Source organism: Hyaena hyaena, unplaced genomic scaffold (assembly GCF_003009895.1).
Source record: "Hyaena hyaena isolate Hyena2069 unplaced genomic scaffold, ASM300989v1 scaffold_862, whole genome shotgun sequence".
Lineage (NCBI taxonomy): Eukaryota > Metazoa > Chordata > Mammalia > Carnivora > Hyaenidae > Hyaena > Hyaena hyaena.
Window position 1 is genome coordinate 329,160 of NW_024081494.1, and position 13,727 is coordinate 342,886.

General features: G+C 39.5%; 1 protein-coding gene across 2 annotated transcripts in view; it reads left to right on the plus strand.

Annotated features, from left to right (window-relative positions):
* Nucleotides 1-1,375: 1,375 nt before the first annotated feature.
* RASGRF2 (Ras protein specific guanine nucleotide releasing factor 2) overlaps nucleotides 1,376-13,727 on the plus strand; it is a 240,674-nt gene continuing 228,322 nt past the window's right edge. For both annotated transcript variants that reach the window (XM_039220115.1, XM_039220116.1), the window contains exon 1: nucleotides 1,376-1,990. In XM_039220115.1, the coding sequence (XP_039076046.1) occupies nucleotides 1,703-1,990 (288 nt within the window). In that variant the 5' untranslated portion in view covers nucleotides 1,376-1,702. The remainder of the gene's footprint in view (nucleotides 1,991-13,727) is intronic.

Genomic DNA, 13,727 nt, shown 5'->3' on the forward strand with positions numbered 1-13,727 from the left:
CGTATAAATAGTAGAACCAAATACTGGCACTCCCTGGGGCCTTCACTAGCTTTCTCCTGCAGCTGCTGGGCACATTATTTCTTTTCCACTTACATTTTACAATAAGGGCCTCAGCTCTCTGGTCTGGTCGTACTTGTGAGATTTGTTAATCAAATGCATTCCCTTCCTAGCTAGGAAGGAATCTAAGACAGCATGGCCTCCTGGAGACTTTCTGGCAGGGCTCAGCAAGTCTCCCTTGTCTGGGTATTTTTTTTCTGGTTGAAAACACTGTGCCTACAATTTAGTTTCTTTCACTTAATCCTGAGAAGTCACAGTCATTGAGAGGGAACCAACAGCATCTGGGAACAGGGGGTGGCCCTCATTAACCCTTTCCTCCAGTTTTAAATACAATCGTGCAAGTACCTGAGGAAAAGTCAAGATTGTCCGTTATGTAAAGCTGCCCTGTGACTCCAGTCACTGCAACTGCATGGATGGATGTTTGTGTGACTGCGTTTGTGAAAGTGAATTTGCATGAATGTATATTCGCGTATGTTTGCGTATAAGCTTTTTTGAATGACTGTGTTTGAGGTGGTCTTTATGTTACCTGTGTGTGATGATCTGTGTGTGTAGTACTGTGAATGTATGAGTATAAATGAGTTGTGCATGTGTATTTACGTATAATGGTATGAGTGTGTGTATGTTGAGTGTATATGTGTGTATGTGTCCATTTCGTGTGTGTGAGTTTGGGCCAGTGTGTATAGGAGTGCATGATTTGTGTGGTAAATGTGTGTGTTTGGGTGAGCATCTAAGTGTGTGCACTATGTAGTTGCCTGGATGTGTAACTGCATATGGGTTTGTATTTTTGTGTGAAGTGCTCATTGTGGTTATATTTGTTTATATATGGTTGCGTAATTTTCTGTGTATTGTGTGGGTATGAGTGTGACTGAGTTTATGACTGTGTATTTGTGTGTATGCGTATTCTTGTCTGACTGTGAGCGCGTATGAGGGTGTAATTGTGAAAACGCGAGCGTTGTGTTGCGACCTGCAGGTTGTGTCAGTGAGTCGTGTGCGTGTCAGTGTATATACTCGTCCGGGCGTGCGGGCGCGCGTGTGAGCGTGAGAGCGGCCGCCGCGCGCCGGCACCTCCAGGCCTTCGGCCCCGTCGTCGCGCGGAAACAGAGGCGGCCGCCGGCCCGCCGGGCGAGGGAGGCACTGCGCGCGCCGGGGTGAGCGGGCTGCGCCGCCGTCACCGCCGCCGCGCCGACTTTGCCCTTTAAATCGGTCTCCAAGCCGATTACAGCTGATCTCCCACGTGACGTTTTACCTTCTGTTTCCCGGAGCCAGTTGCCCGAGGACAGTCCTCCCCGGGCTGCCGCGCGTCGCGCCGCCCCAGCCAGCCGCGGGGCTCCGGCTCCCGCAACTTCGGGCGAAGCGGCGACGGACCCGGGCGCCCTCTCGGGGCCACTTTTCCACCGGGCGCCGGGGGCTCCCCGGGCTTCGCTCAGCCAGGAGGGCGGCGGGCGCTGTGGAGAACGTGCCCTGGCCGCAGCCGGGAGCCCCTCGGACCCGCGAGGCGCCACGCCTCGAAGGCCGGCGCGGTGCCCTGCGCGCCGCCTCGGGCAAGGGGGCGCCCTTCGCCAGCCCGGACCGGAGCGGGCGCGCCCCGGGGCGACTCGGCCGGGAGATGGCTGCGAGGCGGCGGTGAGCCCCCCGCGCCCTCACCATGCAGAAGAGCGTGCGCTACAACGAGGGGCACGCCCTGTACCTGGCCTTCCTGGCCCGAAAGGAGGGCACCAAGCGCGGCTTCCTGAGCAAGAAGGCAGCCGAGGCGAGCCGGTGGCACGAGAAGTGGTTCGCTCTCTACCAGAATGTGCTCTTCTACTTCGAGGGCGAGCAGAGCGGCCGCCCGGCGGGCATGTACCTCCTGGAGGGCTGCAGCTGCGAGCGGACGCCCGCGCCGCCGAGGGCCGGGGTCGGGCCGGGCGGCGGCCGGGACGCGCTGGACAAGCAGGTACCACCCGCGCCCCCTCCCTCCCGCCGGGGCTACTCCCCGCTCCAACCCTCGAGGTCTCGGGCTCGACCGAACGCGGGAACCCTGCTCCCAGATCCTAGGTTCCCCTGCAGTGTCAGGGGCAGGACATCGCCACGCGCCTCCCTGTCTCCATCCCCCTTTCTCCCCCACCTCCTTGTAATCCCTTGGAACGGAGGCCCCGCTTTATTTGTTTCGCGACTCGGCTTTTCAGTTTCATTGCTAACCATCCGTTGCTTCGCTAGACCTTGTTCGGAGGGATTTACTGTGGTGGCGTGTGTTGACACCTGTTGGATTTAGATTGGCAAGAAGGAACTAACTTATTTGGGAAAGTTTGGTTTCTCCCTTACCCGGCTGGTGCGTGTAGGGTTTTTGTTTTTTTGTTTTTGTTTTTTTTGCCTGCACGTGTTTGATGGCTGGTTGTGCAGGGAAGAAACGGGGGCTCCCAGGAAGGAGAGGAACTTTCTATTGGCTATTTTCAATCTGTTTTTGTGGTTTATGTCAGTTTACCTTGCTGATATTTGACCTGCTGGGTCTAATTATGAGGGTAAACGTGAATCCATTTCCCTCAGGATTAGTATTTGGTAGCCACATTCCTGCTACATTTAAATATGTGGGCATTTTAAAAAGAATGCTTCTCTGTATTTTTAAGTGAATGCTTTGAAAATAAAAGTGACCTTTTCATTCTGGGTCATAATTTTATTAAGTTTGCTGTGTTCTTACTCGGGGAGGACAAAAAACCCTCTAGATTTAGTACATCCTGCCCCACCCCCCTCATTCCTGCAAATGAGAAATTTGTGCGTTTTTTTCAGTTACCATTTGGTTATTAAAGTTAGAGCAAACTAATTTTATGCTCTCAAATGTTCTCACTTGGCTTCTAGATCTCCACCTTGAAAAAAACAGGCTGATTGTCTTTGCTGTTGCTTAAAAATGTTTCGCAGCTGAATTTTCCCCACAACTTAGACCAAACAGCTTCTCCTGCAAGAGGGTGGCTGTGGGAGGCGCTAGCGATGGCATGATGAATAAAATGCCTGCACAACCCCTGAGGCTTATAAAACCAATGTGTAAAATTAAGAGGAGTTTAAACTAGATTAACCAGGAGGTTCCCCCCCCCACTTTGTATTCACTATAAAACATTAACAGACTTAATTGATTAAACTTGTTATTGCGCATATAAATCTGAAATGTAAAAAATAGCCTCCTTGGTTTTTGAGGACATGTTGAGGGGTTTTTGAAAAAGTGATTTCCTATTTTGTAGATGTAGATACTGGAAATACAAGTTGAATTTTCAAGTCCTGCATTTTTGAATTTAAATTAAGAGACAGCGTTTTGAAGAAACAGATTTCTTTCAGTATCTATTTTTTTCTATTGGTGATATTTTTTTTATAAAGGTATGTGTTCCAAGGCCCCACAGGAGCCAGAATAGGTTCTTCTTCTTCTTTTTTTAATGTTTATTTATTTTTGAGAGAGAGAGAGAGAGAAGAGAGAGACAGAGTGCGAGTGGGGGAGGGGCAGAGAGAGAGAGACATACACAGAATCTGAAGCAGGCTCCAAGCCTTAAACTGTCCGCACAGAGCCTGACTTGGGGCTGGAACCCAGGAACCCTGAGGTCATAACCTGAGCCAAAGTTGCATGCCTAACCAACAGCCATCCAGGTGCCCTTAGTTTCTTAAATGTTATTATGTGGAAAAGAAAATAGGCACCTTAAATTACCCTATTTCATTGACTTAATTCCAAATTATGTTTTTTTTTTTTTTAATTTATACTAATATCAGGAGCCAGCCACTTTTTTTTTTTCTTCTTTTTTTGAGTTGGGGGTGGGAAGATGTTACTTGTCTGGCTGATTGACTGGTTAAACATATACGAAAACCAATACTTTCTACTTGGACAATATCTGTACTGTCCTCTTCAGGACAGTTTTCTTTACACCACCCTTTAATAAATAAATGTGATCTCCAAATAGTTTGACTTTTATGCCATTTTCTAATGGGAGTCCTAAACAAGTCATACTAGCAAAAAAAAACATAGTTTGTCATACAAGTTATGAATATTTCTCACTCATTCTGTACATCTTTAAGAGGATAGAAATTAGACCCTTTGGTACATGTAAAAGCGCCTGAGATACACAGAACAAGTGCTTCAAAGTGGATTAGGAGTTGGATTGGGGAATCTGTCACATTTTGTCTTCTGATAGGCATGTTTGCGTGAGTTAGGTTAGTTTCCCAGACTGATGCTTTTCTCTAGCACTGCATGTCTGGGTGTGTTTGATGTATTAAGAAGAAACTGCAAAGATAAGAAACAAAAAGAAACATTCTACCTTCAGCTTACAGTTTATGTAGTTGGTTTCCTTTCAGTTAATTTATGTTGCTATGTGCTCCTATCTTCTCAAGCACGTACACTTGAAACTGGCAAAGTGGAGGCACTGAACAGGGACTGTCTTAAGGTTTGCTTCTCCGAATATGCTTCTGGAGCTTTCTGAATAAATATCTCTATCAAACCCATAAACATAGTGGAAGATCAGGGCTTGAAGCGGGATTTAGGGAGGCAGAGTGGTTTTCCTCCACCATGTTGCTATGACTTCTGTATGCAAATTTCTTAACAGTTCTTCTGTTTTGTTTTTTTTTCTTCTGTGAATGAAATCTGTATCTTAATATTAAATTAAAAGTTGGGCTAAGAAGATTTCAAGTTACCTTCCAATAATGGCATCTCCTGTTTCTAATGTAAAAGCAGTGCGAGCTTGTGCTTTGTAGAAGATGTGACAGACTATTCCATAAGATTTACAGATTACCAGTCTCTGTAATAAATACTAAATCTGAGAAGCTAAGGACAAGCAGGTGATCAAAGTGGACATTTTAATAAGTCAGTCAGGTCAGCAGATGTGCAAACCAACAACATCATTGCTAGAACAGAGACGTTCTTATTTACATTGGAGGGCGATGTAATGTCATTGACAGTTAACTATAGTTAATGCAGTTTTTGCTCTAAAATGCCTGTCATCATTCTTGTCAGTTTAAATGCTACTTATCCTTCAAATGATTCTTAAATTCTCTTTAATTGTGTTTTAACGTAAGTCCTAAGAAGAAAACATTCATTGGTTTGCTTCTTCTAAATAATTCATATTAAACTAGACAAAAGAAAAAATTAAGGTTTTTATTTTAAATTACTGTTAAACTGTTTTTTTTAAAACTGCTTCCAGTTAAGAAGAGAAAAGAAAGGTGTCTTTCACCTTCCAAATCAGCATAGGTTGAAGAAATATTTGCATTGCTCCATTTTTTCCAAGAGTCTCCCAAAGATTTCACTTTGGTAGGTTCTTGGGAGATTGATTGCAAAGCTCTCACATCAAGTTTCCATAGTGGCTACCTCTTAGGTACTTTTATTTATGGTGATATAATTAAAATGAACTCAGCTAAAAAAAGTTGCAAGTAGTGTTCCTTTTCTTGCAAATGTGTACTGGTGGTACTTCTTTCTTTAAAAAATCTCCATTAATGTACAATGAAAAACTTACTTTTCCTTCAAGTAAAGGTATTCATGAGGAATGGAAATTTGAGTTTAATAAGTAACTTCTATGTGCCAGGCTGTATGTAACCCACAGGTATCACATCTCATTCGAACTTCAGCTCTTGGAGATTGGTAGTATTTTATTCATTTTTACCTATGCTAACCCTGAGACTTACGGCCTTCCAGGGAGATAGTCCAGCTCCAGGTATGAAGATTGAATCATCTCGAGGAGTGCCTTAGTAAGGAAGCTATTTAAATAAATTGAGCTTCAAGAAATTTAAAATCTGAGTGGGATGGGGGTTGGGATTGTAGTACATGAATCACCGTTTTGTTTACCCTTGTTTCTCTTTAAAAACTAAAGGGCAGGGGCGCCTGGGTGGCTCAGTCACTTTAGTGTCTGACTTTGGCTCAGGTCATCATCTCACGGTTCCTGGGTTTGAGCCTGGCGTCGGGCTCTGTGCTGACAGCTAGCTGAGAGCCTGGAGCCTGCTTCAGATTCTGTATCTCCCTCTCTCTCTGATCCTCCCCTGCTCACGCTGTGTGTCTCTCTCTCTCAGGAAAAAAAAAAAAATTAAAAAACAAAACAACAAAAAAACCCTAAAGGGCAGTTGTGAGAAATATAATTGCAGACCATTGCATTTTCAAAGAAAAATGAGATTTATGTTTAAACGATTTTGCATGGCATTCATTTCCTTCAGTACGGCATCTTCAAAAATATTTGCACTTAGATGAAAGTGCACATCTGGTTACTATGGTCCATTTAAGTGGCAACTGTATGTGTCTTCCCTGATAATAGGCGAGACATACAGGAGCAAAGCGATATTTATTCTTAATTTCCCAGTAACGTTAAGTGTTCCGTTCACCCTGATTTCAATTGTTTTTGGGCTAAAACATCTTATTTCTGGAGGTTTAAAGTCATAGTTACTTGTCATATTTGTGCTGAATTAAACATGTTGATTTAATTTTAAAGGGATTAAAGGTTATGTGATTTCCTCTGTCACCTCATTACTAACCAATCATTTTAGCCTTCCTAACTTGACCACAAGCAGAGGATTTTAATCGTTTTATGGAATTAGGCAGAGCTGTATGCAAGCCCTGAAATACTTGTGGAGGGTGGGGAGTATGGATGGTGGATTTTTGGTGTAGTTTATGTTGTTTAATTGATAATAACCAGCTCAATATTTTCTTTTCAATCTTTACTTCTTGAACATAAATGAAGGGAAAATGGGACAAACTATTTACTAATCTTATAAAAGTTTTAAAGTATAATTTATGGAAGAGGAATGACTTATTACTCAAACTTTGTAATCATTCCTTCTTTTAAACTAAATGAAGAAAAATTCTATGGATTAGCAAAATGCAGTTATTTTAATTTTGGCTACACTAAACCTTCCCATTTATATTATTGTAACATAATTTGTTTTCTTTGGGAATTGAAAAATAGAGATATTTTCCTTTCACTGGGTGATGATAAATTGTAGAGCCTGTGTAATAACTACGTTTCTGAGTTCAGCAAGCAAATGTTAATAGTTTATTACAACAATTGATATTACTGTGTGTTTAATGCAGATATATTTAGGTTGATTTTGTCCATAAAAATGCTGGATGTAAATATGAATCCTGCAGTCAATATAATTTTAATTTTGTAGAATAGAAAAACTTAATCCTTAAGATTATTTGGTAATGAAGGAAGACAGATTAGCAAATAGTATGGCTTTACTTACTAGGTCTGGATTCCCAATTTTTATACTTTTAAAGTAGCTTTGTGTTTTCATGTCTGTTCATTTGTATTATAAGAAAGGGATATATGTGCATATGTGTGTCTGCTTATTGGGTTTATTATCTTTTGCCATTAAATATGAAACATTTGTTATGCAGTTACAAATTTTGGAGTTTACAGATTTTTATTTATATCGTTAACATTTTAGGATGTGAATTGTAGATCCAATCTGTCTACAAGTTAGGGAGCTTCATTTTTCAGGACTAAGTATGTATAAATATTCTGTTTCATTAATCGGTATATAAATTCCTCTCTGAAATAAGCTTATCTTAATTTAAGATGTGTATAGTAAAATATTAGTTAATATTTAAATGAAACTAGAAAATGATACTTATTAGTACTGTTACAATATGGCACTGTCACAAACATTTGTTTATTTTATAATATTTGGCCATTATTCTAAAAATTTACCATTATTACAAAATTATTTATTATATTTCAGTTGGTATAATTTTCAAATATGAGCTAATTATAAAGTTATAAATACATGATTTTGGCTCCACCAAAGCGTATGTTTTAGCGTTTTTGCCTAGTGAATTCAAATATGATGGTATATATATTTAGGAAAAAAAATAGTAGACTTGACTTTCTTCTTTCTTTCTTTGAGAAAACATTGGTATCAGTAGGTGGAACAGAGGTACAGAAAACACATATTCTCACTTTTCCTTTTTACTGGCTTGAAAAACTTATGATTCAAGGAAAAATAAAGATGCAAATCATTTTTCCTAAAACTCCTCACAGTAATGCCAAATGCCCCAGGTATACTTTTAAGGAAAAGGCAGGAATGTGTAGCAACGTGGATGGACCTTGAGGGTGTTATGCTGAGCGAAATAAGTCAGGCAGAGAAGGACAAATATCATATGTTTGCACGTATAGGAGGATTAGGAGGAACTTGACCGAGGAACAAGGGGGAGAAGAAGGGCGGAAATGGTGGGGGAAAGGGAGAGAGGCAAACCATGAGAGACTCTTGAATGCTGACAAAAACTGAGGACTGATGGATGTGGGGGGGAGGGGGAGATGGGCATGGAGGAGGGCACTTTGGGGATGAGCACTGAGTGTTATGTGGAAACTAATTTGACAATAAACTATTTGTAAAAAATAAAAATAAAAAAAAATCATTTAAAAAATTTTTTTAAATTTTTTTAATAAAATTGTTTTTGAGACTTGTCCATGTTGATATCAGTAGCCCTAGTTCATTCATTCTTTTCTCCAGATTTATACCTATAGCTAAATTATTTCTCAAAGTTATTGTATCAAAACACACTCCTAGCAGCAATGTATGGTTATCTCCATTTTTCAACAGCCTGTAGCAGACACTACTAGTGTCATTTTTTTTTTTAATTTTTTAAGGTTTATTTATTTTTGAGAGTGAGAGAGACAGAGTACAAGTGGGGAAGGGGCAGAGAGAGGGAGATACAGAATCTGAAGCAGGCTCCAGGCTCTGAGCTGTCAGCACAGAGCCTGATGTGGGGCTCGAACCCATGAACGGTGAGATCGTGACCTGAGCTGAAGTCAGATGCTCAATCAACTGAGCCACCCAAGTGCCCCAAATACTACTGGTTTTCTATCCAAAGCCATTCACCATTCTTTTCTTACTAATAGAAGCCTGATCTTTTTAGTGGTGTCATGTCCAATTTCCAAAAGTATATTTTCCAGTCTTTGGTAATAGAGATGGTTACGTGATATAGTTCTGGCCAATGAGATAAAATCAGAATCTGTTGGAAGTTTCAAAAATATTTTTCATTGATCAGAGGTTTCAGTCCTTTTTTTGCTGCTTCCTTGTTTTCAAATTGTCCTAGGGTGCAGGCATTATTAGAGGTGGAACAGTTATCTTGACTCCATGAGATATTAGCATGAGGGAGAAAACATATAATAAGGAAGATCTAACAGGAAGATTAAAGGAGCCAGAGACACTGATGGGGCTGCTGTATTTACTATGGGCTGCTAATCTCTGTATTTCTGGTTAACGAAAAAGTAAACCCTTATTTGGTGAAAAAAATTGTATAGAAAAATGCATCACTCTATTTCTGTTACATTCTTGGTAGGCTGTTAATGCGTTTAAAACAATGATTTTCATATTTCACCCAGTATTCTTAGAGTTTTCTACTTAAAAATGTCAGAGTATTTAATCACCATTCTTTGCCCAAAAAAATGAAGTCTCTTTAGCTCTTTAAACTTTGAACTTTTGATTAATTCAGTGCTTTGCATGCTGATTGGGAAAAATTGTTAAAGTCCGTAGTAACTCCAATAATGATTCATTCAGTTCTCTCCCCTTCTTCATGTAGTCTAATCTGCTTTCCAGCCCTTTTTGTGGGGATTCAATACTAAAATCTTCTGTGATTACAGTAATTTTAAAAATCTGGGAGAAGAGGCACTTCTAGAATGACATCAGGAGGAGTTCTGCTGACCTCTCTCCACTGAGACAACCATACCTGGTGAAAATCATTAAAAAAATCATTTAAAGTGTCTGGAATTTTTTCTAAGGATACACTGCAAGTGGAGAAGTATGTAGGAAAATATTGTAACCTCAGAGGACTGAGAGTCTGTCATTTCAGTTATAACCAACTTCTCTTCTGCCCCTAGNTCTCTCTCTCCTAGAAATAAATAAAAAAAAAACATTTAAAAAAAATAAAAGTTTATTTATTTTGAGACAGAGGGAGCCTGAGTGGGGGAGGGGCAGAGAGAGAGAGAGACAGAGAATCTCAAGCAGGCTCCATGCGGTCAACATGGAGAGTCCGACTTGGGACTTGATCCTGCAAAACCATGAGATCATGATGCAAGCTGAAATCAAGAGTCAGATGCTTAACCGACTGAGCCACCCAGGCATCCCATTTTTTGTTTTCATTACTTTGGTCACTTAGGAAGTTTTTTCCTTCCTTCCTCTTTAAAAAAGTTTTAAGTTTAACACAAAATAGAATAGTTCAGGGGATGCCATTATACCTATCACCCAGCTTCAACAATCTCCGACTTTCTGCTTTGTTGTGATCTTTGTTTCCCTCCACACATGCCTCTTTTTCTCCCCCTCGACTATTTTAAAGCAAGCCTTACACATTGTATTATTTAACTTGTTAATAAGGATGTTTTTTCTTTTTTGCATAAACCTTGTTTGGCACTGAAGATTATACTAAATGTGGCTCTTACCAGAGTGATCTTGGAAAGAGGATGTAACATGTTTCTAATTTATTGTGTGTTATAACAATGGTCCTCATCTTTTACTTCTTTGATATCATTATAAAGGAAAAAACTTAAGACAGTAGCTGTGAAGACATAAAGGTGGTAGAATTAGCTCTTAAATGAATTCTAATATGTTAAATCCGAAAGAAAAGAAATCTGAAATCAGTTGTTTAGCTGTGATCATAGTGTAAAAATATTTTCATGATTTGACCTCACTCCAGGGGAAATTAAATTATAGGTGATTCTCTTACTGAGGGCTCTTTTTTGCTTTATTGAAGTCCATTTTCCAAACTCTTACAGCTGAATAGCTGGAAGAATCTTGTTTAGAGCCAGAATGAGTGCTTCCTCGTGTGGCATCCTTAATGCTGCTTCTCACTCAGTATTTTGTGTAGATTTGCAACATAGATTTGCAACAGATCTTTCAATGTTTCATCAGTCTTTAAAAATAAATTCTAAGACCCAATAGCTAGTTAATGTTATTTTAAGGCAATTAATAGGGTTTTAATAAACAAAGGTATGATTTGCTTTCTCTAAACTTTTCTAGGGTTAGTTGGTTTTGCTATGTGATTATTTTCTTTAGGCCCTTTGATTACAATGGAGAGATGTGAACTCAAGTTCTTGAATACTGGTCCCTTCTGTGTGTGGTGGGGAGACAGTAGGAATACTGAAAGGCAATGTAAGAGCGAGTCTTTCTTGCCACCTAACTAATCTTTGGACATTGGTACTGGTTGACCTGTTTTTCAATGTGTTTATGCCTCTTTGGTTCCTCACTGCTGCTGCCTTCTCAACTTTTGCTTGCCCTAACTTCAGACTGTCATGTACCTGGTACTGACAACACATTGTGGCCTCTTTCTCTTTGCTTTTTTCTGGTTAATTCTCACTGCAGCATCTCTTACTCATTCATCTGTTCAGGCTTGTATTCTTGTAAGAGAGAATCTGATTGGCTCGCATTTTGGGGCTAGACTGATCTCTGACCAGTCCATGGATTGGCTGGTAAACTACAGGGATCATGGGTGAGTTAGTTTTATGGAAACATCATTATTGGTGTGTCTAGAGTATTCATCAAGCTATATAATACAATCTTCATCAAACTAATATTAATTTGTTATTAATCACATTCTCTTCCTTCAGTAGCAGGTTTACATCCTCACTGTATCAATATGATCTTTCCAATAATATAATTTCTGTCTGGTGCAGATTGGCCTCCTGTCTTGCTTAGGGTTTATGTTCATAATTTTCCTTTACTTTTTAATATTTTAATATTAAAAAATTATTTGAATGTTCCTTTAATAATAAATTAAATAAAAACTATTTTAAAGTGTAGCAAACATACAGAAAAGTGCGCAAATTATAAGGGTGCTGATTGATACATTTTTGCCAGATGAGTGTATGTCCGCAGCACTGAGATCAAGCAATTAACATGATCAGGCCTTCAGAAACTAATCTCGTGTCTGTTCCTCTCTACTACTCTAGACATAGATAGCCACTGTCCTTACTAATAACATTAGGGATTGCTTTTGTCTGTTTTTGAACTTCATCATGGACTCATGCAATAAGTACTCCTTTGTGTCAGGCTTCTTTCCCTTAACATCATCTTTGTGAACTTGATTTATGTTGTTGGATGTTGGGGTCCACGTGTTTTCATTTCTTGTGTATTCTATTGGATGAGCACACTAGATGTTCCTTGACTTAAGATGGGGTTATGTCCTAATAAACCATTGTAAGTTAAAGATATCCTAAGTTAAAAATGCATTTAATACACCTAACCTACCAAACATAGCTTAGCCTAATGTACCTTAAAAATGCTCAGAACACATATCTTAACTTATAGTCAGGCAAGTCATCTATCACAAAGCTTATTCTATAATAAAGTGTTGAATATCTCATGTAATTTATTAAATACTCTACTGTAAGCAATGAACAGAATGGTTGTAATGGATACAGAATGGTTGTTAGTATATCAGTTGTTGCCATGTGACCATGTGCGTGGCTGACTGGGAATTGTGGCTCATTGCCACTGTCATGAGAGAGGATCACACTGGATACCAGTAGCCCAGGAAAAGATCAAAATTCGAAGTCTGGTTTCTACTGAATGTCTGTTGCTTTTGTACCATCATAAAGTAAAAAAAAAAATGTAAGTCAAACCATTCAAAGTTGGGGACTGTCTGTATAATTTTCTTTAGTGTTGGTGAACATTTGGATTGTTTCCACTTTGAAGCTATTTTAAATACTAAGGGTATAGAAATTATTGTACAGGTCTTTTGGTGCATGTACACATATGCATTTGTTGGGTATATACCCAGGACTGAAATTGTTGGTTCATTGGAAACACATAGATTTGGCTTTAGTGACTTTAGCCAGTTTTCTGAAATAATTTTTTATCAGTTGATGTTCCCACTAGCAGTAAATAAAAATTCCAGTTGTTCTACGTCCTTTCTAACACCTGGTATTATCAGTCTTTTAGATTTAACCATTCTGGTGGGTCTGTAGTAGTATCTCCTTTTGGTTTTCATTTTCATTTTTTCTGATAATGAGATTGAACACCTTTTCAAGTATTTATTGAATATTTGATTGCTCTCTGCTTTGAAGTGCTTGTTCAATCTTTTGCCTATTTTTATGAGTTATTTTACTGATCCATAGGAGTTTTAAATATTAACTTAAACTATGAATTGCCATTTTTGTACATTAAAATTCTTGAATATTATAATTTCATGTTCTTCATTCTAATATATCTGAAAACATGAACCCTTTGTTAGTTACATATATAGTGCAAATATTTTTTATTCTGGCTTGCCTTTCTACTCTCTTCTTTTGTTTATTTTTAATTAAAAATTTTTTTAACGTTCATTTATTTTTGAGACAGAACATGAGCTGGGGAGGGGCAGAGAGAGAGAGACACACACAGAATCTGACAGGCTCCAGGCTCTGAGATGTCAACACAGAGCCGGATGTGGGGCTTGAACCCACAGACCACGAGATCATGACCTGAGCCAAAGTCAGATGCTTAACTGACTGAGCCACCAAGGCACCCCAGCCTTTTTTACTCTCTCAAAGGTGTCTTTTGATGAAGAGAAGTTTGAAACTTTAAGGTAGTATAAATCTTTTATTATGGCATTTGTCTGCCCATGATATGAATGGGGAAAGAGACAATATCTGGAAGTTCTTTGTATGGAAGGAACAGGAGCGGGGCCCTCCCCTGCTGCTCTCTGGTCAACGCAATCAAGTGAATCACAAAAGATGCAGTACTAAGTAAAATCAAACGTCCTT